This window comes from Camarhynchus parvulus, chromosome 2, assembly GCF_901933205.1.
Source record: "Camarhynchus parvulus chromosome 2, STF_HiC, whole genome shotgun sequence".
Lineage (NCBI taxonomy): Eukaryota > Metazoa > Chordata > Aves > Passeriformes > Thraupidae > Camarhynchus > Camarhynchus parvulus.
In genome coordinates this window covers 151,618,762-151,646,365 of record NC_044572.1, presented here as the reverse complement: position 1 = coordinate 151,646,365, position 27,604 = coordinate 151,618,762, and the positions used below count along the sequence as shown (strand labels likewise).

Sequence of the window (27,604 nt, the reverse complement as noted above, 5' to 3'; positions counted from 1 at the left end):
ATGGCCCTCCTGGCTCACACCCTGGCACTGCTGGCAATGGTCGTGGCCACTGTGGCCATCAAGGTGGTGCCCCTGGACATGGCATGGGATTCCTTCGATGACCAGTACCAGGGCTGTGGCCCTGCCATGCATGCAAAGTTGCCAGACCTCTACAGCTTCGAGCGCCAGATGAATCATCTCTTTGCCTGGGGCTGGTACCGTGCAGATGCTGAGTGGCGCAGGCGGGGCTCTCCCGTGTCCCCTCTGACGTCCCATTGGCAGGCCATCGCTCTCATGGCCTACACATCCCCGGAGGTGTACAAGGAGTTCAACGCGGCCGTGCGCACGGCTGGGCGCTCCCGCCAGGAATACCGGAACAACTTCCACTTCAAAATGTTGCATTTTCTGCTGACCGATGCCTTGGTGACACTGAGGAAGGCTCAGAACGGGCAGTGTCACCGTGTGTTCCGGGGTGTGCATGACATTCATTTCCAGGCATGGCAAGGCCAGAGGGTCCGGTTTGGTCAATTCACATCAACGTCACTGAGCAAAGGGATTGCTCTGCAGTTTGGGGCAGACACAATTTTCGAGGTGCACACGTGCCATGGCGCGGACATCCGGCAGTTCTCCACGTATCCAGGGGAGGAGGAGGTGCTGATCCCACCCTTCGAAACCTTCACAGTCACACGAGTCATCTCGGATGGGAGGAGGACATGGATTTGGCTCCGCTCTGCCGGGACCTTCAGCAAATACAACTGCCAGGTCAGTGAGGTGACAGCAGAGGGCACAACCTGGGGGGATGGGGACATACACTGTGGCCCTGGGGACACCCATGATAAGGCACAGGGGACAATGATACTCACTGGACATGTGGGACAGGGACACCCACTGTGTTTTGGGGGAGAAGGACACCCAGAGCTGGCGACATCAAATTTGGGGGCAGCCATTGCGGGCAGGAGGGCAAGAACATCCATGACAGTGCACAGGGATGGGGATTCCCACTTCTGGGAGGGGACAGGGACAGGAACAGCCCCTGCCAGGGGAGGGCAGAGACTGGGCCCTGCCTGTACCGAACCTGTCCCTCCCCGCCAAAACAGTGCTGTTTGGATGGGCCCTGTGTGCTGGATGTAGGTGGGCCATGACCCACCATGGCACACCCTGAACCCCTGTCACCCCCTGTCAACCCCCATGGCACCCCCTGACTCCCCCTGACCCCTGTCACTCCTAAGCCCACCATGACCGCACTGACCTACCTAGCCCCTCTACCCCCCATGCCCCCTCCCCCCCCCCCATGACATCTTCTCACTTCATGGCCCCCATCTCTCCTGCCACCCCTAAGCCCCCATTTTGGCCATTCCTGACCCCCTCACTCCTCATATGATCCCCCAACTATACCCTTCTTTGTCCCCCAGGTGGGAGCATCCCCACGGCCATCACACACCTGGCATGGGCCACTGGGATCTTCTGAGCTCTAGGCCACCAAGATCACTGAGGTCACTGTGGTCACTGTAGTGACCACAGCCACCATGATCATCATGACTCCCTCAGCCACAAGGCTACCACAGCCACTGTGACCACTGTGCACATCAAGGTCATTGTGCAAAGCAAGTCTATTAAATAATAAAATGATAACAATTTCATTAAATAATTCTGACAAAGCCAGCAAAAAGTGACAATTCCTAAGCAGGGCTCCATGTCGCTCCCCACACCAACATTTGTGGGCACATCTCGTTCTCTCAGTTTCGAGGAGGATCCTTGGGGAGCATCCCCTTCCCAAGAGAGCAATCTCACTCACATTTCATTCCAAGCAAGAATATGGGAGAGGAATCTCTGTCTGAGAGGGGATTGGACATTTCCAGAGTCAGCTGATGGATGGCCAGGCCCTGTTCTGGTGGTCTACCCTCAACTGTCAATTCCAGGTTGGTGATTTGGGCTGGTTTTAGCCCAATTCAGCACCAAAATCAGCACCTGACCTCTCTCAATGCTGTCCCAATGGCCACAAATGGGGCATTGTCTCTTGGGCACATTCCAGGCAGAGCATCCTGCCACATCCTGCATTTCAGGGGGGCCTTAAAGCCTGGAAGCTGGGAGGTTCGAAAGGGATGGGCAGGTCCTGTCCCTGGGGAGGGACAGTCCTCAGTGTCTGTCCAGGCTGGGGGAACCTGCTAGAGCAGCAGCAGAAAGACCTGGGGTTGCTGGTGGGTGACCAGTGGAATTGGCTGCGTGTCCTGGGGCCAGGAGGGATCCAGAGGGCATCAGGAGGGGTGGGGCCAGGAGGTCAGGGAGTATTTGGGCCCCTCTGCCCTTCCCAGTGAGGCACATCAGGAGTGCCGTGTCCAGCTCTGTTCAGTGCTCTGTCGAGTTCTGCCCAGCGCCATGTCCCTTTCTGGGCTTCTCTGGACCTAATCCTCTGCTCATGGATGATGCTGCCTGAGCTGGGAGGCTGGGCCAGGTGCCCACTCTGGGTCCTTCTAGCCTGACCCATTCTGGGATTTGGGCATTCTGGCAGTTGTGGTTCAGGAATTGTCCACAGGAGGGCAGCAGTGAGAACAGGAAATCAGCGGCACTGCGCATGCGCCACTTCCAGCTGCAGTTCCGGGTGCCAACAGCAGGCGGCAGCACGAGCTGCTGGCGCTGCCGAGCGCCCGCCCCGCCCCATCCCGGCTCCGGGGGCTCTGCAATGGTTTGGGATGGAGCGACCTTAAAGCCCGTCCTGTGCCAGCCCTGCCATGGGCAGGGACATCTTCCCCTGGTCCAGGCTGCTCCAGGCCCTGCCCAGTCTGGCCTTGAACTCTTCCAGGCATGGGGCAGCCATAGCTTTGGCATAGATGGGTAACATGATAATTGACTCTCACAATTAAGGGTCAATATTGTGTGTATGTTGTGAAAAATTTTGTTGACTTATGGTAATGTGATTGTAGTTTGGTTTTCAGACACCCTTTGGTCTCCCCACTGTTCCCTTTTCTCCCTCTGTATTGTTCCCTCCAGACTGCCCTGGTTGTCGGGGTTGTTGGGGACATGTGGAGGCCAGACGTGTACCTGTGTCTCTGGCATTGGGCAATTGGGAATGGCAAAAACCTGTTCCTGAGGAAGTGTGGCATGCCTCACCCCGCCTCACCTCACCTCACCTCACCTCACCTCACCTCACCTCACCTCACCTCACCTCACCTCACCTCACCTCACCTCACCTCACCTCACCTCCCCACCTCACCCCCACCTCACCCCACCTCACCTCACCCTCACCTCACCTCACCTCACCTCACCTCACCCTCACCTCACCTCACCTCACCTCACCTCACCTCACCTCACCTCACCTCACCTCACCTCACCTCACCTCACCTCACCTCACCTCACCTCCCCTCACCCCACCTCACCTCACCTCACCTCACCTCACCTCACCTCACCTCACCTCACCTCACCTCACCTCACCTCACCTCACCTCACCTCACCCCACCTCACCTCACCTCACCTCACCTCACCTCACCTCACCTCACCTCCCCTCACCTCACCTCACCTCACCCCACCTCACCTCACCTCACCTCACCTCACCTCACCTCCAGGCAAGTTACAAGAAGGTCTCCACCAACACACGGCAAAGAAGTGTTGAATGACAGACTTTGGAAGAGCCAGGTTTGTCTGACGCAACACTGGGGGTATAAAATGTGAAGATGCCATTTTGTGAACAAGTCATTGGCAGTCGGCTGTGATCCCAGTGCTGCCTATTTTCCTCATTCTGTCCCTTTATTGTGCCTGTTGGGGTTTAATAAACCTTTAGAATTTTTAAGTGAGAGGTTGTTTCTCAGAGTCACCATGGTCTCCATGATCACCATGACCACCATGACCCTCAGAAAAATGTGACCACCACTGCCATTTTCCCTGGAGGAAAAGAGAAAAAAGGGAGAAGAGTAGAGGAAGAAAAGAGGAAAAACAAAAATCTTCCCCACCCCCTCTGTCCCCACCCAGTTGCCCCATGCAAGGGGCACAGGTAGATGCCCTGCCTCCACATGTCCCTGACAACCCTGAAAACAAATTCTGTAGGGTAGGAGCAATATGGGTGGGGGAAAGGGGGCTATGGAGAGAATAGAGGGTGTCCAAACAAAAAACTTCAATAACACAACCATACATCAACAAAACGTCTCTTAACATAAACACAAAATTCATCCCTTAATTTTGAGAGCCAATCATCATGTTACCCATCTATAACAAAGCTGTGGCTTCCCCCTTCCTGGAAGGGTTCAAGGCCAGACTGGGCAGTGACTGGAGCAGCCCAGCCCAGAGGAAGATGTCCCTGGCCATGGCAGGGCTGGCACCGGACGGGCTTTAAGGTCGCTCCATCCCAAACCATTGCAGAGCCCCCGGGGCCGGGATGGGGCGGGGCGGGCGCTCGGCAGCGCCAGCAGCTCGTGCTGCCGCCTGCTGTTGGCACCTGGAACTGCAGCTGGGGGCAGCGCATGTGCAGTGCTGCTGAATTCCCACGCTTGCTGCTGCCCTCCTGTGGACAATTCCTGAACCGCAACTGCCAGAATCCCCAAATCCCAGAATGGGTCAGGCTGGAAGGACCCAGAGTGGGCACCTGGCCCAACCTCCCAGCTCAGGCAACATCATTCCTGAGCACGGGGTTGGGTCCAGAGCCCAGAACTTGACACAGCAATGGGCAGAGCTGGACACAGCACTGGACAGAACCAGACACGGCACTCCTGATATGCCTCACAGGGAAGGACAGAGGGGCATAGTCACTCCCTCACCTCCTGGCCCTGCTCTTCCTGATATCTCCTAAATCCATCCTGGTCCCAGGACACATGGCCAGCTCCATTGGTCTCTCACCGGCACCCCCAGGTACTTCTCCAGAGCTGATCCAGCACGTCCTGCCTGCCGGGACTGCTGCCCGAGGACTGTCCCTCCCCAGGGATCTCGTGTCCTTGCCCTTTTGAACCTCCCAGTTTCCAGCCTTTATGGTCCCCCTGAACTGCAGGATGTGGCAGGATGCCTTGCCTGGAATGTGACCAAGGGACAATGCCCCATTTGTGGCCATCGGGGCTGCACTGAGAGGGGTCTTGTGCTGCGTTTTTTGCTGAATTGGGCTCAAACCAGCCCAAATCACCAACCTCAAATGGACAACTGAGGGTAAAGCATCAGAGCTGGGCTTGGCAGCTCATCACCCTGACCCTGGGAATATCCAATCCCCTCTCAGGTAGAGATTCCTCTCCCATATTCCTCCTTGGAATAAAATGTCTGTGAGGTTCATGCCCCTGGGTGGGGATGCTCCCCAAGAGAGGAGGTTGACCGAAAGAGACTTTCCCACGAGTGTTACTCTGGGGAGTGACCTTGAGCCCTGCTTAAGGATTGCGACGTTTTGCTGGCTGTGACAGATTTATTTAATAGAATTCTTTTGATAGAATTATTTAATAGACTGGCTTTGCCCAATGTCCTTGGTGGCCACTCTGGCCAGGTTGGCTGTGGTAGCCTTGTGGCTGCAGGAATCTTGATGATCATGGTGGTCATGGTTCCCACAGTGACCACAGTGACCTTGGTGATCTTGGTGGCCTCGTGTTTCAGAGGATCTTGGTGGCCACTGCCAAGGCTGCGTTGGCCAGGAGGCATCCTCTGAAGTGAAAGGTGGCCATAGGGATGCTCCCACCTGGGGGAAAAGGACATCAGGGGGAACATGTGAGAAATCAGAGGATCGGGAACAGCCATAATGGGGTGTTGGGGGTGGCAGGTTATATGGGGGCCCTGAGGTGACAGGTGACAGGGTGTCAAGGAGGTCATGGGATTGTTAGGGGCCAGGGTTGTCCAAGGATCGTGGTGGGCTTAGGGGTGACAGGGGTCAGGGGTTGCCATGGGGTTGACAGGGGGTGACAGGGGTTCAGAGAGGGAGTACCAGGGAGGGTCCCAGCCCACCTGCATTCAGCACACAGGGCCCGTCCCAACAGCCCTGCCTTTGGTGAGGAGGGACAGGATCAGTACAGGGGGGTCCCTGTCTCTGTCCCTGTCCCTGTCTGCCCCTGGCAGGGCTGTTCCTGTCTCCTCCCAGATGTGGGGATCTCCATCCCTGTGCCCTGTCATGGGCCTTTCTATCCCCACTCCTGCAATCAGTGTCACCAGATTTGGTGTCCCCAGCATGGGTTGTCCCGGTGCCCAAACTCTCAGTGAGTGTCCCCACTCCCTGTGCCCTGTCACGGGTGTCCTCTGTCCACAGTTGCCATCCCCAGCACTGGGTGTCGCTGTCCCCCCACCTACATGAGTGTCCATGACACTATGTATCCCTGTCCTTGTCCCCAGTTGGGGATGTCCTTGTCCCCCCACTCACAGTGAATGCCCCTGTCCCCCATCCCCAGTCAATGTCATTGTCTCCTGTGCCTTATTATGGGTGTCCCCATCACCCCAGACTGTCCCCTGTGCCGTCACCTCACAGCCATGCGCAGTTGTGTTTGCTGTAGGTCCCTGTGGAGCGGAGACTGATCCATGCCTGCTTCCCATTCCGGGTGACTTTGGTCACCTCAAAGGTTTCGTATGGCGGGATCAGCACCTCTCGATTGCTCAGATAGAAGGAAAAAGCCTGGATGTCCACACCGTGGCATGTTTGAACCTCAAATACAGTGTCTGTCCCGTACTTCTGGGCGACATCTTTGCTCAGCGACGTCGATGTGAATTGACCAAACCGGACCTTCTGACCACGCCGAGCCTGGAACCGGACATCATGCACACCCCGGAACACGTGGCGACACTGCCCGTTCTGAGCGTGCCTCAGTTTCACCAGTGCCTGGGTCAGCAGGAAATGCAGCGTTTTGAAGTGGAAGTTGTTCCGGTATTCCTGCCGGGAGCGCCCAGCCGCACGCACGGCCGTGTTGAAGTCCTTGTAAATGTCCTTCATTGTGTAGGCCATGACAGCCACGGCCTGGGCTGGGGACGCCAGAGGGAACACATGGGAGCCCCGCTTGCGCCACTCAGCCTCAGCCTTCACCCAGGTCTTGGCAAAGAGAGGATTCTTCTGAAACTCAAATTTGTAGAGGGCCGGAAACGCCTTGGTCATGGCAGGGCCACAGCCTCGGTACTGGTCATCGAAGGAGTCCTGGGCCATGTCCAGGGGCACCACCTTCATGGCCACCGTGGCCATGGTCATTGCCAGCAGTGCCAGGGTGCGAGCCAGGAGGGCCATGGCGGGGAGAAGGCACCAGGATTTGGGTGGGACACTGGGGGACAAAGAGGGACACACTGAGAAGACAGTTAGAGCATGTGGGGTTACATGGGAAGAGTCCCTCTATGAGGGGCTGAGGAGGGGCCCTGGGGTCAGCCTGGAGCAGGGCGGAGGGTCAGTTTGGTCTGGAACACCCACTGACACATCCTGGAATGCTGATCTCAAATCCTGGGGTCATTCCAGAACTCCACATTGTCCCTCAGACCCCCAGGACAACAATCCCACTCACAGTCCCATGTCCCCAGCCATTGGTTTCCCCTAATGACCCCCAGGAACTTGATCCAAATTCTGGGGTAACTCCCTGTCCCCCCAGCAGTGACCTCCTGAATCCCATTTCTGTGACCCCTCCAGTGTTGACCCTGTGCCCACTAGCCCCACAACCGCACTCCGAGCCCCATCTCCCTTCCCCCTAGTGTCACCCCAGCCACTCTGCAGTTCCCCAGCCCAAACCCGGGGAACAATCCCTGACCTCTCCAGTGTCCCCTCAGTGCCCCACCAGCCCCCTGTCCCAATCCCAGTCCTGCGTTTACCCTTCTGGAGTCCCACCAGTGCTCCCCAGGAACTCATTCCTGCTCCCACAGATCTTTAAACCACTTGTGACCCCAGGGCCCCTCAGGAACCTCACCCAAACTCCCAAAGCCACTCCCTCACCCACCCCAGCATCCCCCTCAGCCCTCTCCCACACCTCAGTCCTGCTCCCAATCCCATGACACTTTTGGTGTCACCCCGGGACCCCAACCCAAATCTGGGGATCAACCCTTGTCTCCACAACCTCCCGCTGGAGCCCCCCATGGCCCCACTCTGCAACCCCAGTCCCGTGTCCCTCCCTCAAGTGTCCCCAGTGTCCCCAAGCCCCTGATACCGAAATCGGGAGTGAACTCCCTGATGGAACTGCAGGTATCAGAAAGCTGGAATTCTTGATCAGTTCGGACTCCCAGCAGATCTCTCCTGGTCCTGTAGGTCGGGGGACTTTGCCATGGGGTATTTATCCACCACAATTATAAATATTCATTACAATCAGCTCCTTATCTCATACAGAAACAGCACTTTCTCAAGAAATTATTTGCATGGCTCTACCTTTCTCTGGAAGTTCTTTCATGACACTGGAAGGCCATAAAAATGGGGTCTCTGGGGGCCATTTTCACTGAGTGCCCCAATATGCCAGATGACCTCACCTGGAACTTTTGGGTTGGGCGGGCGCTGCTCATTCTGTAACTTTGGCAAGTTACTGAACTTGCCAGAAAAACCTCACTGGGGTTCACTATACACAGAGGTTTCTCTATGGGTTCCAGCCGCGTTCATCCTGCATATCCACCCATTTTCATCCTTTTCATGCTTTTGCCAGTCAGTCTTTAAGCTCTATCCAGTGCCTTCAGGGGAACTGAAACTTTCTATTTCATTTCTATCAACCAAAACTTCAGGTGACCTGTGCGGTGCTTTCCCAAACAACTCAATCAGACACAATTGGCACAAATGAATGTGGGGCATAGCAGCGACTGTTCTCCTCATCCAAGAGGCCAGGAAATCCAATTTGGGACAAAAGTTTGTGGTATATACTCTGCTCACAGTAACTGCAAGAAGATGTGGAACAAGGGGCGGAGCTCAATGTGTTACAAAGAGCTCTGGAATTGGCAGTGAGAAAAAGAGCAAACATTGGAACTCACTTGCCATCTGCTTTGAGCATTGCTCATGCCCATGGAGGCACATGGGAAGAAAGAAGTCAGATAACAGCACAGGGATCTTCAATTAAATATAAAGAACAAATATTGTCCCTACTTGATTCCACCCAGCTGCCCAAAGAAGTGGCCGTACTACAGTCCAGGGCACACCAGCTTGGGGATTGAAAAATCCCTGTGGGTAAATAGATTGGTAATAAAGCTGCACGAGAGGTTCCACAACAAAGCATCCTGGTGTTAATTCCTGAGAAATGAATTTCAGCCCCAGAGGTGAGGCCTGGATGGAGTTGGGCAGATTGAAAATTGGCTGCTTATCTAAAAGCCCACAATAAAGAGGGTGGGTGGGTGGGCGAGAGGAACTCCCAACAACCAGGTCAGACCCTCCCGAACTGATGCTCCAATTTGTAAAGGAGAAAAGCATCAATACTCTGGGGAATTCATGAGATGGCCCAGGTCTACGGCCTCAGATCCTCAGTGTCTGTAGGACAAAACTATCAGGTCTCTTACAGAGCAATGCCCAATATGTTTTCAAAAGAACCCTTTGAATTCAAAACCATCCCCTCCAGGCATCACTGAAAGAGGAAACACTCCCAGGGTTTACTGGCTGTGGGAAATGGAAAGATGGAAACTTCCACGCATTCAGGAGGATTTGATCTGCAGCCTTGAAAGGAGCTTGAATTGATGTAAGAGTAAAGTACACAGGTGTTAGGTAAAAAAATCCTAAATTTATGTTTCTCAAGTTGTGAGTAAGAAAATGCCTGAAGCAAGTAAGACACTGTATTGGGTAAGATGGTGGAGGGTTTATAGTACATAAAAATGACTGCATAGAGTAAGTGAAGAGTTTAAGAGTTATAATAGAAGCAAAGGTGTGCACGTGAGTTAGAAGCCCACGGGGTAAAAAGATCTGCAGTGCATTAGAAATGAGTAAAGATAATAGGTTAGAAAAGCAAAATAACAGTCCATTGGATTAGAAAGTTGTATAGTGTCTTGCAACAAAGAACTTGTGACTACTTTGTGCTATTGCTGACTGCGTGCTCCTCTAAAATCCCATGGCCTCTGAGACTGATGTTTATCTGAGCAATAAATCCTTCTTAGCCCAATGGCAGTCCCATCTGTTCATTAAAAGTGGTGGCAATGATAACTGTCAAATGGAATTTCTGAGCTACCACGCCAACACGGGCTCAGGTATCTCCTGGTGTTGGGGGATCCCTTCTTGGGGGGTCCAGAAGTTCTCTTGTCACACCAACAAGGCCAGGGAAGTCACCCTGGGAGAGAAGTCACCCAGGTGACTTCCCAATCACTCCTCCAAGAGATCACCTGCAGGCTCAAGGTGCCTAGAGGGATGTCGTCAGATAGGGGACTTTAATTGGTATCTGAGGTGTGACAGCATGCAGAGAGCACCTGGGAGAGGGACTGGGGGAACTTGGGGCATGTGGGACAGTGGGAGAGTGTTGCAGTCCCTATGGACACAACCAGGGCTCCCTGGAGGAACTGAATCAGCATTTTACTTCTTCACCCCACTAGAGCATATCCCTGTAACCCTATAGGTTAGGACTTTAACCCCTGCCATTGGTCCAAATCTCAATCCTCCTAAAACCCATAAAAGGGGCACATTTAGCCCACTTGTTGGAACGAGACGGACCTCGCATCAATAAAGAACATCTCTGCAGAACTCGCGCCTCTTCCCTCTCTCTCTGTCCACTGTGCCTTCGGCCTGGGCTAATTGTACCAAGCAGCAGCTGAAACTGAGCTGAATATCACTAAGAGCTGACAATCACTTATGCTTGCTGGCAAGCCCTGAGGCGGACTACGCCGGGTCCTCGGGCGTTCTGTTCTCCAGAAGAACAGGGCTCCTGAGGCTAGCGGAGGGGACACAGAGGCCTTATTAGTAGGAGAGCGGGAGCAGGATTGGAGTGTTGAGGGGGGGCTATAGCCTTGATATTTTCTGAAAAATCCTTTCCTTAGGATCCTTTCTCCTGAGAAGACGAGAGGCCTCAGGAACAAAATGTAAACAATGGTTATCTGCTGCTGTGGAATGCAACAGGTGCATCTGTGATTGGTCTCATGTGGTTGTTCCTAATTAATGGCCAGTCACAATCAGCTGGCTCAGACTCTCTGTCCGAGACACAAATCTCTGTTATCATTCCTTCTTTTTCTATTCTTAGCTAGCCTTCTGATGAAATCCTTTCTTCTATTCTTTTAGTATAGTTTTAATATAATATATATCATAAAATAATAAATCAAGCCTTCTGAAACATGGAGTCAGATCCTCGTCTCTCCCCTCATCCTAAGACCCCTGCGATCACCGTCACAGGGGATGAAAGAGGAGAAAGAAAAGGAAGTTTCAGTTCCTCTGAAGGCTGTGAGTAGAGTTTAAAGACTGACTGACTAAAGCAAGAAACGGATGTAAAAGTGTGGATATGCAGGATAAAAGTGGAGATGACTGAGAGCAACCATCCTCTTTATTGTGGGCTTTTAGATAAGCAGCCAATTTTCAATCTGCCCAACTCTATCCAGGCCTCACCTCTGGGGCTGAAATTCATTTCTCAGGAATTAACACCAGGATGCTTTGTTGCGGAACCCCTAGTGCAGCTTTATTACCAATCTATTTACCCACAGGGATTTGTCAATCCCCAAGCTGGTGTGCCCTGGACTGTAGTACGGCCACTTCTTTGAGCAGCTGGGTGGAATCAAGTAGGGACAATATTTGTTCTTTATATTTAATTGAAGATCCCTGTGCTGTTATTTGACTTCTTTCTTTCCAAATGGCTCCATGGGCATGAGCAATGCTCAAAGCAGATGGCAAGTGAGTTCCAATGTTTGCCCTTTTTCTCACTGCCTATTCCAGAGCTCTTTGTAACACATTGAGCTCCGCCCCTTGTTCCACATCTTCTTGCAGTTACTGTGAGCAGAGTATATACCACAAACTTTTGTCCCAAATTGGATTTCCTGGCCTCTTGGATGAGGAGAACAGTCGCTGCTATGTCCCACATTCATTTGTGCCAATTGTGTCTGATTGAGTTGTTTGGGAAAGCACCGCACAGGTCACCTGAAGTTTCGGTTGATAGAAATGAAATAGAAAGTTTCAGTTCCCCTGAAGGCACTGGATAGAGCTTAAAGACTGACTGGCAAAAGCATGAAAAGGATGAAAATGGGTGGATATGCAGGATGAACGCGGCTGGAACCCATAGAGAAACCTCTGTGTATAGTGAACCCCAGTGAGGTTTTTCTGGCAAGGTCAGTAACTTGCCAAAGTTACAGAATGAGCAGCGCCCGCCCAACCCAAAAGTTCCAGGTGAGGTCATCTGGCATATTGGGGCACTCAGTGAAAATGGCCCCCAGAGACCCCATTTTTATGGCCTTCCAGTGTCATGAAAGAACTTCCAGAGAAAGGTAGAGCCATGCAAATAATTTCTTGAGAAAGTGCTGTTTCTGTATGAGATAAGGAGCTGATTGTAATGAATATTTATAATTGTGGTGGATAAATACCCCATGGCAAAGTCCCCCGACCTACAGGACCAGGCGAGATCTGCTGGGAGTCCGAGCTGATCAAGAATTCCGGCTTTCTGATACCTGCAGTTCCATCAGGGAGTTCACTCCATCCGATTTCGGTATCAGGGGCTTGGGGACACTGGGGACACTTGAGGGAGGGACACAGGACTGGGGTTGCAGAGTGGGGCCATGGGGGGCTCCAGCGGGAGGTTGTGGAGACAAGGGTTGATCCCCAGATTTGGGTTGGGGTCCCGGGGTGACACCAAAAGTGTCATGGGACTGGGAGCAGGACTGAGGTGTGGGAGAGGGCTGAGGGGGATGCTGGGGTGGGTGAGGGAGTGGCTTTGGGAGTTTGGGTGAGGTTCCTGAGGGGCCCTGGGGTCACAAGTGGTTTAAAGATCTGTGGGAGCAGGAATGAGTTCCTGGGGAGCACTGGTGGGACTCCAGAAGGGTAAACGCAGGACTGGGATTGGGACAGGGGGCTGGTGGGGCACTGAGGGGACACTGGAGAGGTCAGGGATTGTTCCCCGGGTTTGGGCTGGGGAACTGCAGAGTGGCTGGGGTGACACTAGGGGGGAAGGGAGATGGGGCTCGGAGTGCGGTTGTGGGGCTTGTGGGCGCAAGGATGACACTCGGAAGGGACACATCAGTGGGTTCCTGGGGAGACATTGTTGGAGTGGGACTGGGGTCATGGGGGACACTGCTGGGGGGACAGGGAGTTACCCCAGAATTTGGATCAAGTTCCTGGGGTTCATTAGGGGAACAGCAGCTGTAGAGGACACAGGACCGTGGGAGTGGGATTGTTGTCCTGGGATTCTGAGGGACACTGGGGATTCCAGGGATAACCTCAGGATATGGGATCAGCATTCCAGGATGCGTCCACAGGTCTGCTGGCCCAAGCTGCCCCTCAACCCTGCTCCAGGCTGACCCCACTTCCCTCCACAGTCCCTCACTAAGGAACCCTCTTTGTGCCTCCTCTGTGTCCCCTCTGTGTCCCCCAGTGTCCCACCCTGGTCCCTGTGCCCTCTGCATTCCATGGCCCTCCTGGCTCGCACCCTGGCACTGCTGGCAATGGCCGTGGTCACCGTGGCCATCAAGGTGGTGCCCCTGGACATGGCCCAGGACTCCTTCGATGACCAGTACCGAGGCTGTGGCCCTGCCATGACCAAGGCGTTTCCGGCCCTCTACAAATTTGAGTTTCAGAAGAATCCTCTCTTTGCCAAGACCTGGGTGAAGGCTGAGGCTGAGTGGCGCAAGCGGGGCTCCCATGTGTTCCCTCTGGCGTCCCCAGCCCAGGCCGTGGCTGTCATGGCCTACTCAACGAAGGACATTTACAAGGGCTTCAATAAGGCTGTGCGTGCGGCTGGGCTCTCCCGCCAGGAATACCAGAACAACTTCCACTTCAAAACGCTGCATTTCCTCCTGACCCAGGCTCTGGTGACACTGAGGCAGGCACAGAACGGGCAGTGTCGCCATGTGTTCCGGGGCGTGCGTGACATTCATTTCCAGGCTCGGCGTGGCCAGAGGGTCCGGTTTGGTCAGTTCACATCGACGTCGCCGCGTAAAGAGATTGCTCTGCGATTTGGGACAGACACGATATTCCAAGTGCAGACATGCCATGGTGTGGACATCCGGCAGTTCTCCATGTATCCAGCGGAGGAAGAGGTGTTGATCCCTCCCTTCGAGACCTTTCATGTTACCCAAGTCATCTGGGATGGGAAGAGGACACAGATTTGGCTCCGCTCCGCCGGGACCTTCAGCAAATACAACTGCGCGTGGCTGTGAGGTGACCACAGGGGACAACCTGGGGGCATGAGGACACCCACTGTGGGCATGGGGACTCCCATGATAAGGCTCAGAGGACCATGACACTCACTGGGGATGGGGACAGGGGTACAGGACACCCACAGTGTATGGGTGGACAAGGACACCCACAGCTGGGGACAAAGACAGGGATACCCAGTTCAGCGGATACCCACTGACAGTGTGGGGACAGGTACACCCAGTACTGGGGACAGCCAGTGTTGGCTGGGGATACGCGTGTCAGGACACAGAGTTTGGGGACACTCCCTGCCAGCTATGGGGGCACACACTGAAAGTTTGGGGTGAGGGACACCCCATGCTGGGGACACCAAGTCTGGGGACACCCATTGTGGGCATGGGAACAGGAACGCCCATGACAGGACACTGGGATGGGGATCCCTCAGCTGGGAGGGGACAGGGTTGGGGACAGAGACAGGGATGTCCCCGTACCGACTCTGTCCCTCCCCACCAAAGGCAGTGCTGTGGGGATGGGCCCTGTGTGCTGTATGCAGGTGGGCTGGGATCCCCATAGCATTCTCTGAACCCCTGTCACCCCTGGCTACCCCCATGGCACTCCCTGACTCCCCCTAACCCCTGTCACCGCCAAGCCCACCATGACACCTCTTACATCCCTGGCCTCCATACCCCGCCGCCCCCAACACTTTGTCACCTGTCACCTCATGGCCCCCATCTATCTCGTCACCCCTAACACACCATTACAACTGTCCCTAACTTCCTTACTCCTTCCATGGTCCCCCTGACCCCTCTCTTCCCCAGGAGCATGCCCAGAAGCATCCCCAGTGCCCACTTCCACCTCGGAGAACTCCTCCTCACCCCACATCCCTGGAAGTTGCCACCAGGATCCTCTGAGCCACAAGGCCACCAAGGCCACAGGCTCACTGTGGTCACTGTGGTGACTGTGGCAAGCATGGCCACCATGGATGCCAAGGTTACTGTCATTGCTGTGGCCACCACAATCAGCAAGACCACCAAGATCCCCATGGAAATAAGCCCCCAGATCTACCAAAGCCACCACAGTCACTCTGGTCCCCATGATCACTGTAACCACCAGGGCCACTGTGACCACCATGGTCACTATAACCACCAAGGCCACTGTGGCCACCTTGATCACCAAGACTCCCTGAGCCACAAGACTACCACAGCCACTGTGACCACTGTGGTCACCAAGGCCACTGTGCAAAGCAATTCTATTAAATAATTCTACCACAACAATTCAATTAAATAAATCTGTCAGTGCCAGCCAAAAGTGATTATTCTTAATCAGGGCTTGATGTCATTCCCCACACCAACACTCATGAGAATATCTCTTTCTCTCAACCTCGAGGAGGATCCTTGGAAAGCATCCCCTTCCCAAAAGAGGAACCTCACACACATTTCATTTCCAGCAGGAATAGGGGAGAGGAATCCCTGTCTGAGAGGGGACTGGACATTCCCAGGGGCAGATGATGGACAGCCAGGCCCAGCTCTGGTGCTTCAGAGTCAGTTGTCAATACAGAGTTGGTGATTTGGGCTGGTTTTAGCCCAATTCAGCACCAAAATCAGCACCAGACCTCTCTCAATGCAGCCCTGATAGCCACAAATGGGGCATTGTACCTTGACCACATTCCATGCAGAGGATCCTGCCACATTAATGCAGTTCAGGGGAACCTTAAAGGCTGGAAATTGGGAGGTTCAAGACGACAAGGGCAGATCTTGTCCCTGGGGAGGGACAGTCACCAGTGCAATTCCTGGCTGGTGGGACCTGCTGGAGCAGTTCTGAAGAAGGACCTGGGGGTGCTGGTGGGTGACCAGTGGAGCTGGCCGTGTGGCCTGGGGCCAGGGGGGATCCAGGGAGCATCAAGAAGAGCAGGGCCAGGAGGTCTGGGAGTGTTTGTGCCCCTCTGCCCTTCCCAGTGAGGCACATCAGGAGTGCTGTGTCCAGATCTGTCCTGTGCTGTGTCCAGCGCTGCCCAGTGCCACGTACAGTTCTGGGCTGCTCTGGATCCAATCCTGTGCTCAGGGATGATGCTGCCTGAGCTGGGAGGTTGGGCCAGGTGCCCACTCTGGGTCCTTCCAGCCTGACCCATTCTGGGATTTGGGCATTCTGGCAGTTGTGGTTCAGGAATTTTCCACCAGAGGGCAGCAGCGAGCATGGGAATTCAGTTGCACTGTGCAGTTCCGGGTGCCAACAGCAGGCGGCAGCACGAGCTGCTGGCGCTGCCGAGCGCCCGCCCTGCCTCATCCCGGCCCTGGGGGCTCTGCAATGGTTTGGGATGGAGCCACCTTAAAGCCCGTCCGGTGCCAGCCCTGCCATGGGCAGGGACATCTTCCCCTGGGCCAGGCTGCTCCAGGGCCCACCCAACCTGGCCTTGAACCCTTCCAGGGATGGGGCAACCACAACTTTTTTATAAATGGGTTACATGATGATTGACTCTCACAATTAAGGGAGGAATATTGCTTGCACCTTAACAAAATGTTGTCAATTTATGGTTAATTGTTGTGGCTTGGTTTTCGGACACCCTCTGTTCTCCCTATAGTCCCCTTTCCGCCCTCTGTTGTGTTGCCACCCGATGGTCCTGGTTGTCAGGGTTGACAGGAGGGAGATTGGTGTTCAGGGGGCCATGGCTGCTTTAGGGATGATGGGGTGTCAGGGGGGCAGTGGGGTAATACAGGCAGCAAGGGGTTTCAGGGGGTCATGGTGGGCTTTAGGGATGACAGGTGTCAGGAGGAGATAGGGGGTGCCATTAGCGGTGTCAGGGGGGTGTGAGAGGTTCAGGGGGGTCCAGGTCAGGATGGTCCCAGCCCACCCACAACCAGCTCACAGGGCTGGTCCCTACAGAGCTGCTCTGCAGAGGGGAGGAGCAGAGACAGCAGAGGAGGATTCCTTTCTCCATCTATTTACCCGTCCCTGTCCCTGACATCGTCGGGGAAGGGGTGTCTATGTCCCCTCCCAGATGTGGGGGTCCCATCCCTGCACCCTGTCATGGGTGTCCCTTTCCCTGTCCCCCATCACCTGTGGGTGTCATTGTCCCCTGTGCCTTATCATGGGTGTCCCCATACCCACAGTGGGTGCCTCTGTCCTCCAGGTGTTCCCCATGATGTCAAGTCGCAGCCACTTGCAGCTGTATCTGCTGAAGGTCCCACTGGATCGGAGCTGGATCATTGCCCTGTCCCCTTCCTGGGTGACACTGGTGACCTCAAAGGTCTCGAAACGTGGGATCAGCACCTCCTCCTCACTAGGATTGGAGGAGAACTCTCGGATGTCCACGCCGTAACACGTCTGCACCTGGAACATCGTGTCTGTCCCAAATTGCTGAGCAATCTGTTGATGCAGCGATGTTGACGTGAATTGACCAAACCGGACAGTGTCACCACACCGCGCCTCGAACCGGACCCCACGCACACCCCGGAACACATGGTGACACCGTGGTCCCCGAGTGTCCTTCAGTGTTGCCAGAGCATCGGTCAGCAGGAAATGCAGGGTTTTGAAGTGGAAATTGTCCCGGTATTCCTGCCGGGAGCGTCCGGCCACATGCACGGCGGTGTTGAACTCCTTGTACACGTCCTTCATTGTGTAGGTCATGAGGGCAATGGCCTGGGCTGGGGACAGAGGGGTCACAGGGGGCCCCCGCCTCCACCACTCGGCCGCAGCCTTCACCCAGGTCTGGGCAAACACAGGGTTCTGCTGGAACTCAAAGTGGTTGAGGGCCGGCAACAACTCAGTCATGGCGTGTCGGCAGCCGGGGTACTGGTCATCAAAGGAGTTCCAAGCCATGTCCAGGGGGACAACTGTGAAGCCTGTGTTGGCCACAGTCATTGCCTGCAGTGCCAGGGTCCAAACCAGGGAATCTAGGGAAGGGAGAGGCCACCAGGACTAGTGTGAAACACTGGGGGACACTGGGAAACTGAGGAGACACTGTGGGACATGGGGAACATTGAGGAACACGGCAGGACAGTGATGCGACACTGAGAGATGCTGAGGGGACATGGGGGGACCATGGGACACAGAGAAGATCCATCCATCATGGGCTGGGGAAGGAGAGTGGAGTCAGCCCGAGGAGAAGGAGGGCAGCCTTGGCCAAGAGACCTCTATACACATCCTGAGAGCCTGATCCCAAATCCTGGGGTCACTCCTGCGTGACCCAGTGTCCTCCAGTCTCCCCAGGGGCCCAAATCCCACACCCACATTCTTGGTGTAATGTCCCCAGTGTCCCTTCAGACCCTCCAGGACCCCAACCCAAATCTGGGGTCACTCCCTGACCCCCAGTGTCGTTCTTGCCCCACCTCCTTGCCCCAATCCCACTCCCAGTCTGGTGTCCCCTTTGGAGTTGTTGGAAATTATACACCCCAGGACCCCAACCCAAATGCAGAGATCACCCCCTGCCCCCTGCAGTGTCCCCCAGCCCTCCCATGGCCCCAGTCACACCCCCAGAGCCCCCCTGCTGCCCCACTAGAGCTCAGATAACCCCAGTACCATGTCCCCCAGTGACCCCCAGTTTCCCACATCACATTGTCCCCCATGGTCCGCCCTGTTCCTCCCAGGGCTGCAATCCTGATGCCATGATGGCATCCGGATTGTCCCACCACAAGTGTTCCCAGGGGTTCCCCAAGCCCCCGATACTGAAATAGGTCGGAGTGAACTCCCTGACAGAACTGGGGGTAGCAGAAATCTGGAATTCTTGATCAACTTGTACTCACAGCAGATCTCTCCTTGTCCTGCACAAGAGAGGGGAGTTTGCCACACAGAATCGATCTGTCCTAATTATACATATTCATTCAAATGGGCTCCTTAGCTGATACAAAACCAGCACATTTCCCGTAAATAATTGGCATGGCTCTGTCTCTTGTAGGAAATAATTTTTCTTCTCCTGGAGGGTCATAAAACTGGGGTTTTTGGGGGTCATTTGCACTGGGTGCTCCAATATCTCAGATGACCTTGCCTCAAACTTTCGCTTTGGGCAGGTGTAGCTCCTTCTGTGTTTCAGAATTTCTCAAAAACCCCACTGCAGTTCCCTTTATCTCTTACTCCACAGCTTCCAGCCACTTTTATTGTCCTGTGTAAATACTTTTACACCCTTTTATCATTTTTGCCAGTCAGACTTTAAGCTCTACCCATCACCTTCAGTCTGTGTGGAAAACCTACACTATGAAAAGCCAAGTGTTCAAAAATAGCCTTGAAACTTGATTCTAATAAAGGAACAGAGTTTCCACAGCCATATCCCCTGTGGGGTTTCACTCTACAGGTTTTGGAGGGCACAGACTCCTTTTATCCCAAACTCCTGGCTGCAGGTTGCCCTGTCCCTTTCCACATTGACCGAGTTACTGAGAAGGTGCAGCTGTCCCAAACCACCTCCCCCACATCCCCCTTGAACCTATCATTTTCTCCCAAAGTTCAGAAGTTCAGGCTATCTGGGTTATGGAATTGACTTTGTGGGGACCTATTTCTCTTATTACCTGAAAGTTCAGGACTTCAAACTTTCTGGTCAAACCTCCACGGTTCTGTGACAAAATTTATGCCTGTAGAGACATCAGGAGCCATTTTGAAGACACTGACAACAATTTCTTCTAAAAAAGAACCCAACTCACTGAGTCATTTTTCAAAGACAGCACCACCCCTCTTTCCTATAAAATCCATCCCTGTGATGGTGGTGATGCCCTGGCACAGGCTGCCCAGAGAAGCTGTGACTGCCCCATCCCAAGGCCAGGTTGGGCAGTGCCTGGAGCAGCCCAGACCAGGGGAAGGTGTCCCTGCCCATGGCAGGGCTGGCACTGGACGGGCTTTAAGGTGGCTCCATCCCAAACCATTGCAGAGCCCCCGGGGCCGGGATGGGGCGGGGCGGGCACTCGGCAGCGCCAGCAGCTCGTGCTGCCGCCTGCTGTTGGCACCCAGAGCTGCAGCTGGGGGCAGCGCATGTGCAGTGCCGCTGATTTCCCACGCTCGCTGCTGCCCTCCTGTGGACAATTCCCAAACCACAACTGCCAGAATCCCTAAATCCCAGAATGTGTGAAGCTGGAAGGACCCAGAGTGGGCACCTGGCCCAACCTCCCGGCTCAGGCAGCATCATCCCTGAGACTGGGATTGGAAACTAGAGCAGCCCAGAACAGGACACGGCACTCAACAGAGTTTGACACAGACCTCCCAGTGTGCTGAATTGTGCAGTGCAGAGGGGCATGATCACTCCCAGACCTCCTCACCCTGCTCCTCCCCATGTCACCCACCAGAACCCCCAGGTCCTTCTCCAGAGCTGCTCCAACAGGTCCATGCCAGCCTGGACTGGCACCAGAGACTGTCCCTCCCAATGGACAGGACCTGCCATTGCCCTCTTGAACCTCTCAGCCTTTAACATCCCCTGAACTGCAGAATATGGCAGGATGCTTTGCCTGGAATGTGGCCAAGGGACAATGCCCCTTTGTGGCCATTGGGGCTGCATTGAGAGGGGTCTCATGCTGATTTTGGTACTGAATTGGGCTAAAACCAGCCCAAAATAACATCCCTGACTTGACAATTGAATTGGGGCTGAAGGATCAGAGCTGGGCCTGGCCATCCATCATGTGACCCTGGGAATGTCCAGTCCCCTCTCAGACAGAGATTTCTCTCCCCTATTCCTGTTTGGAATGAAATGTGTGTGAGGTTCCTCCCTCAGGAAGGGGATGCTCCCCAAGGATCCTCCTTAAGTTTGAGAGAAAGAGACATTCCCACAAGTGTTGTCCGGGGAGTGACATCGAGCCCTGCATAAGAATTGTCATTTTGGACTGGCTGTGACAGACTTATTTAATACAATTGTTTTGACAGAATTATTTATTAAAAAGTGTTTGCCCAATGGCTTTGGTATGCACAGTGGTCAGAGTGGCTGTGGTAGCCTTGTATCTCAGGGAGTCTTGGTGATCATGGTGGCCATGGCTTCCACAGTGACTATGGTGACCTCAGGGACCTTGGCAGCCTCATGGCTCAGAGGATCCTGGTGGCCACTGCCAGAGCTGTGGCAGCTAGGAGGAGTCCTCCAAGGTGGAAAGGGGTGCTGGGGATGCTCCCACCTGAGGGACAAAGAGAGGGATCAGAGGGACCATGAGGGGAGTGAGGGTTTGGGGATGGCCCTAATGGGGAGAGAGGGGTTACAGGAGTGATGGGGACCATGAGGTGCTGCATTGAAGGATGTCGGTGGGGGCACGGGGGTTCTATAGGGAGCCGGGGAGGTCAGGGGTTCATGGTGGGCTTAGGGGTGACAGGGGTGAGGGGGAGCCATGGGGGTTCCTGACCCACCCTCATCCAGCACACAGGGCCCGTCCTCACAGCACTGCCCATGGCGGGGAGGGACAGGGTCAGAACGGGGAGATCCCAGTCGCTGTCCCTGTTCCTGTTGTCCCCTGGCAGGGGTGTCCCTGTCCGTGTTCCTTCCCAGAAGTGCGGGCCCCCATCCCTGTGCCTTTTCATGGGCGTTCCTGTCCCCATGTCCACAATGGGTGTCCCCAAACTTGGTGTCTCCACCATGGAGTATCCTTGTTCCCCCAGAGAAAGTGGGTGTCCCCGTCCCAGTCCCCATCCCCAGTGAGTGTCATTGTCCTCTGTGCCCTGTCATGGGTGTCCCCATGGCCACAGTGGGTGTCCCATCCCCACAGACCGTTCCTTTGTGCTCTCACCTCACACCACACACAGTTGTATTCGCTGAAGGTCCCAGTGGAGTGGAGCTGGATCTGTGTCTGGTTTCCTTCCTGGGTGATTTGGGTGACATTGAAGGTCTCGAAGGGTGGGATCAGCACCAAGTTTTCTTCCGGATGTTCTGTGAAAAACTGGATTTCCACGCCATGGCACGTGTGCAGCTCGAGCACCGTGTCATTGGAGCACTCGCCAGTTGGTGTGCTCAGAAATGCCGACGTGAATTCACCGAACCGGATGATATCACCGTGCTGTGCCTCAAACCAGACCCCACACACCCTCTGGAACACGTTGAGACACTGCCCTTTCTGAGCGTCCCTCAGAGTGGCCAGGGCGTCGGTCAGCAGGAAATGCAGCGTTTTGAAGTGGAAATTGTCCCGGTATTCCTGTTAGGAATGCCCGGCCACGCGCACAGCATCATTGAACATGCTGGACAGGCCATCCATTGAGAAGGCCATGATGGCGGTGGCCTGGTCTGGGGACAGAGGGGACTCAGGGGGTCCCCGCCTCTGCCACTCGGCTGCAGCCTTTGCCCAAACCTCGGCAAACTCCTTGTTCTGCTCAAACTCGGAGCTGCTGAGGGCCGGCAATGCCTCCTTCATGGCAGGGCCACAGCCCTGGTACTGGTCATCAAAGGAGCCCGGAGCCATGTCCAGGGTCACCACCTCAACAGCCATGGTGGTCGTGACCATTGCCAGCAGTTCCAGGATCTGAGCCAGGGGGGCCATGGTGGGGAGAGGCCACAGGGACCGGTGTGGGACACTGGGGGACACAGAAGGGACATGGGGGAGACACAGGGAGGGTTCCTCAGTGAGGGACTGGGCAGGGGAATGGGGTCAGCAGGGGAGTGGGGTCAGGGGGAAGGGGCTCCTGCCCAGCCGACCCCTGGACATGTCTGGGTCCCCTGATCCCAAATCCTGGGGTTACTTATGCCTCCCCAACATCCCCCAGCCCCCTGGGGACCCCAATCCCAATCCCACAGTATCATGACCCCCCATAAGCTGAATCCTACTCCCATGACAAGCCCCCTCAGCCCCAGCAGAATCCCGACCCAAATCCAGGGCTCACTCCCTGAGCCCCCCAGTGTCCTCCTCGGCCTGTCCCAAGACCCCACTCCCATTCCCATTCCCATTCCCCAATTTCTATGGTGTCACCCCAGGACATCAACCCAAATCCAGGCATCACTCTCTGCCCCCACAGTGTCTCCCAGCCTCCCGATGCCCCCAATCCACTCTCACCATCTCCTGTGTTCCCCCTCATTTTCCCCCAGAGCCCCCATTACCCCAGTCCCAGCCCTGTGACTCCCCCAGTGTCCCCACATGTCCGCAATCCCAATCCCTCAGTCTCATGTCCCCCCAGAGAGTCCCCCTGGAGTCCCCCCACTATGATACCAAAATCAGCTGGAGTGAAGCCCCTGATGGAACTAGAGATAGCAGAAAGCTGGAATTCTTTCTCAGCTCAGACTCGCAGCAGATCTCTCCTGCTCCTGCACATCAGGGGGACTTTGCCATGGGGTATTTATCCACCATAATTATAAATATTCATGAAAATGTGTCACCTAATACAGAAACTGTACTTTTCCCATAAATCATTTGCATTGATCCACCTCCTTCTACAAGTCCTTTTATTGCTGTTGTTTCCTGTTACAGAACTTGCCAAAACCCCACTGGAGTTCCCTTTATCTGTTTCTCCACGGGTTCTAGCTGTGATTTTCATCCTTTGTGCACACGTGTCCATCCTTTTATCATTTCTGCCAGTTTGTCTTCAGGCTCTGTCCAGCACCTTCAGGGGAAGGGAAAATTTCCATTCTCTCTGTTATTTGTCACTTTGTGACAGAAATGCTCCAGTCCTGTCATCATCCAGGCTGCCCTCCAGGATGTCCTGACCTTTCCTGTCCTGAGGAGCCCAGAATGGGAAAGAACACTGGGCAGAGCTGGACACGGCACTGGGCAAAGCTGGACATGGCACTGGGCAGAACTGGACATGGCACTGGGCTGAACTGGACATGGCACTGGGCAGAGCTGGACACCGGACTGGGTGGAGGTCGACACAGCCCTGAGCAGAGCTGGAAATGGCTCTGAACAGAGTTGGGCACAGCACTCCTGATGTGCCTCACTGGGCAGGGAGAGGGGCACGATCACTCCCTGACTTCCTGGCCTCGCTCCTCTGAGTGCCCCCCAGATCCCTCCTGGCCCCAGGCCACACGGCCAGCTCCACTGGCCACCCAGCAGCACCCCCAGGTCATTCCCATGAGCTGCTCCAGCAGGTGCCCACCAGCCAGGCAGGGCACTGGTGCTAAATTGGGCAAAAACCAGCCCGAATCCTCAACCCTGAATTGACAACTGCAGGTAAATCACCAGAGCTGGGCCTGGCCATCCATCACCTGAGCCTGGCAATGCCCTGTCCCTCTCAGACAGAGATTCCTCTCCCCTATTCAGACTTGGATGAAATGTGTGTGAGGTTCCTCCCTCGGGAAGGGGATGCTCCCCAACAGTCCTCCTCAAAGTTGAGAGAAAGAGACATTCCCATAAGTGTTGGTATGGGGAGTGACCTTGAGTCCTGCTTAGGAATTGTCACTTTTGGCTGGCTCTGTCAGAATTACTTCATGGAATAATTTTGGTAGAATTATTTAACGGAGTTGTTTTGATAGAATCATTTAATACATTTGATTTAACAGAATAATTTATTAGAATGTGAATTGACCAAACCGGACCTTCTGGCCACACTGTGCCTGGAACCGGACATCATGCACACCCTGGAACACGTGGTGACACTGCCCATTCTGAGCGTGCCTCAGTGTCACCAGTGCCTGGGTCAGCAGGAAATGCAGCGTTTTGAAGTGGAAGTTGTTCCAGAATTCCTGGCAGGAGCGCCCAGCTGCACTCACGGCTGCGTTGAAGTCCTTGTAAATGTCCTTCGTTGTGTTGGCCATGAGAGCAATGGCCTGGGCTGGGGATGCCAGAGGGGACACAGGGGAGCCCCACTTGTGCCACTCAGCCTTGGCCTTCACCCAGGTCTGGGTGAAGAGAGGATTCACCTGAAACTCAAAGTGGTTGAGGCCTGGCAACGCCGTGATCATGGCAGGGGTGCAGCCCTGGTACTGTTCATCAAAGGAGTCCTGGGCCATGTCCAGGGGCACCACCTTGATGGCCGCAGTGGTCACAGTCATTGCCAGCAGTGCCAGGGTCTGAGCCAGGAGGGCCATGGCAGGGAGGCTACTGGGAGCAGTGTGGGACACTGGGGGACAAAGTGGGACACACACTGAGGGGACACTGAGGACACACGGGGGGACATGGGAAGGGTTCCTCTGTGAGGGGCTCAGCGTGGCCCCTGAGCTCCAACCAGATGAACTCTAGAACAGTGGCCATTTATCCTCATTTCCTAGGAGGCTTTGGACATTTTCCTTTTGTTCTCCTATGCATTGAGTGTCTTTGTCAGGGACATGATTGTGTTTGGTAAGTTCTTATGGATTGTGATCTGTACTTCATATATTTTATCCTGTATTTAGCAGATAACCAGTAATACTCTTAATAAGACAATAGCCTTACGAATGGGAACTGTTTTGACATGTTTGCATTGCATAAAAAACAAAGAAGAGGGAGATGTGGAAGACCAGACCACTACAGAAGCTCAGCTGGGGAGCTCTGCAGACCTTGTGGCCCTGGAAGAGTGAAGACCGTGAGAGAGAAAAACTCAAGGCAAGAACAGAAGTGACAGCATAATGTCTGCTCACTCGGACCCTCTGACACTCTGACACTGACCCTCTGACCAAAGAAGAGACGACAGGTACGTTGCTGGTGAAAGAGATAACAAGGACATTACTAGTGTAAGAAGGATAATCGAGAAGATTGTGTTTCTAAGGGGACTGGGACAAAGGGGGCCAAGAAGAAAATTTTGTACAAACCTAGTGAGCTATAAATCCTGGTAAAGTGGTGTAACAAATGGCTTTGCTTTGCTGGCATTGCAGAGTCCGTGTCTCTCAATTCCCGCACACCAGCTGCCCAGTCCCAATCCCAATCCTGTATTTACCCTTCCAATGTCCCCCTGGTGTTCCCCGGGATCTCATTTCTGCTCCCAGACCTGTGTAGCCCTCTTGTGACCCCAGGCCACTCAGGAACCTCACCCAAATTCCTGAAGCCACTCCCTCACCCCCACCAGCTCCACCTTGGCCCTCTCCCAGACCCCAGTCCTGCTCCCAGTCCTGTTACTCATTTCATGGCACCCCAGGACCACAACCCAAATTCAGGGACCAACCCCTGATCCTGCAATGTCAGCCTGGAGCCCTCCATGCCCCCACTCTACAATCCCAGTCCCATGTCCCTCCACAAGTGTCCCCTGGCATCCCCCCAGACACCGATATCGAAATTGGCCGAACTCTCTGATTGAACTGGAGGTATCAGAAAGATGGAATTCTTTATCAGCTCGGACTCGCAGTGGATCTCTCCTGGTCCTGCACATCAGGGGGGAATTTGCCACACTGAATCTATCCATCCTAATTATAAATATTCATCAAAATGCACTTCTTAGCTAATACAAAACCAGCACATTTCCAGTAAATAATTGGCATGGCTCTGCCTCTTTTAGGAAATAATTTTTATTGTCCTGGAGGGTCATAAAAATGGGGTGTCAGGATGTGGATTTCACTATGTGCCCCAATATCTCAGATGACCTTGTCTCAAACTTTCGTTTTGGGCTGGCACTGCTCTTTCTGTGTAACACATCTTGCCAAAAACCCCTCACTGGAGTGCCCTTTATCTGTTTCTCCACAGGTTCCAGCAACCGTTGCCCTTCTGTGTGCACACTTTTACACCCTTTTATTGTTTTTTGCTAGTTCTTTTTAAAGCCCTATCCAGCATCTTCAGGGGATCTGAAATTTTTTATTCTCTCTCTTATTGCTCAGCCCCCATGACCCCAATCCCACTGTCCCATGTCCCCCCAGTTCCCCCAGTCCCACTCCCCACTGCTCACTGAGTTGCTGCCACACCTCAGATACCAATTGGGGTCCCCTATCAGATGACATCCCTGCAGGCACCTTGAGCCTGGGGATGATCTCTTGGGGGAGTGCCTGGGTGGCTTCTCTGGCCTTGCTGGTGTGGCAGGAGAAGTTCTGGAGCCCCAAGAAGTGATCCACCAACACCAGGAGATACCTGAGCCCATGTTGCCGTGGTAGCTCAAAAAATCCATTTGCAGTACTCTCCAGGAGTGTTTCCTCTTTCTGTGATGCCTGGAGGGGATGGTTTTGAATTCAAAGGGTTCTTTTGAAACCATATCAGGCGTTGCTCTCTAACAGACCTGGCAGTTTTTCCTTCGAACACTAAGGACTTGAGGCTGCAGACCAGCCCCCATGGCATCGATTCCTCAGAGGTTTGCTGATGTTTTTCTCCTTTACAAATTGCAGCATCAGCTGGGGAGGGCCTGACCTGGTTATTGGGAGTAACCTCTTACTCACCCTCTTTATTGTGGGCTTTTAGCTAGGCCGTCAATTTTCAATCTGCCCAACTCTATCCAGGCCTCACCTCTGGCAGAGAAATTCCTTGCTCAGGAATTAACACCAGGATGCTTTGTTGTGGAGCCTCTCGTGCAGCTTTATTGCAAATCTATTTACCCACAGGGATTTATCAATCCCCAGGCTGGTGTGCCCTGGACTGTAGTACAGCCACTTCTCTGGGCAGCTGGGTGGTATCGAGGCCAGACAATAATTCTTGTTTATATTTATTTGGAGATCCCTGTGCTGTAATTGACATCTTTCTCTGCATATGGCTCCATGGGCATGAGCAATGCTCAAAGCAGATGGCAAGTGAG

At 54.2% G+C, this 27,604-nt stretch overlaps 5 protein-coding genes across 5 annotated transcripts; 2 read left to right on the top strand and 3 right to left on the bottom strand.

Annotated features, from left to right (window-relative positions):
• On the top strand, positions 1-1,447 carry LOC115913099 (erythroblast NAD(P)(+)--arginine ADP-ribosyltransferase-like). The gene is made up of 2 exons (XM_030964980.1): positions 1-745; positions 1,392-1,447. Exons 1-2 carry the CDS (start codon positions 1-3, stop codon positions 1,445-1,447), a joined length of 801 nt encoding a protein of 266 aa, XP_030820840.1.
• A 4,941-nt stretch (positions 1,448-6,388) lies between these two features.
• LOC115901144 (NAD(P)(+)--arginine ADP-ribosyltransferase 2-like) lies at positions 6,389-7,138 on the bottom strand. The gene has a single exon (XM_030943523.1). It carries the CDS (start codon positions 7,136-7,138, stop codon positions 6,389-6,391), a length of 750 nt encoding a protein of 249 aa, XP_030799383.1.
• A 6,242-nt stretch (positions 7,139-13,380) lies between these two features.
• Positions 13,381-14,130, top strand: LOC115913089 (NAD(P)(+)--arginine ADP-ribosyltransferase 2-like). The gene has a single exon (XM_030964967.1). It carries the CDS (start codon positions 13,381-13,383, stop codon positions 14,128-14,130), a length of 750 nt encoding a protein of 249 aa, XP_030820827.1.
• Positions 14,131-16,935: 2,805 nt separating this feature from the next.
• LOC115913081 (erythroblast NAD(P)(+)--arginine ADP-ribosyltransferase-like) lies at positions 16,936-17,965 on the bottom strand. The gene is made up of 2 exons (XM_030964956.1): positions 17,256-17,965; positions 16,936-16,996 (listed from the first exon to the last, which is right to left on the bottom strand). Exons 1-2 carry the CDS (start codon positions 17,963-17,965, stop codon positions 16,936-16,938), a joined length of 771 nt encoding a protein of 256 aa, XP_030820816.1.
• A 3,052-nt stretch (positions 17,966-21,017) lies between these two features.
• Positions 21,018-22,530, bottom strand: LOC115913071 (erythroblast NAD(P)(+)--arginine ADP-ribosyltransferase-like). The gene is given in 2 exon segments (XM_030964942.1): positions 21,018-21,183; positions 21,794-22,530. Coding segments are annotated over 2 exon segments (903 nt in total).
• Positions 22,531-27,604: the final 5,074 nt, after the last annotated feature.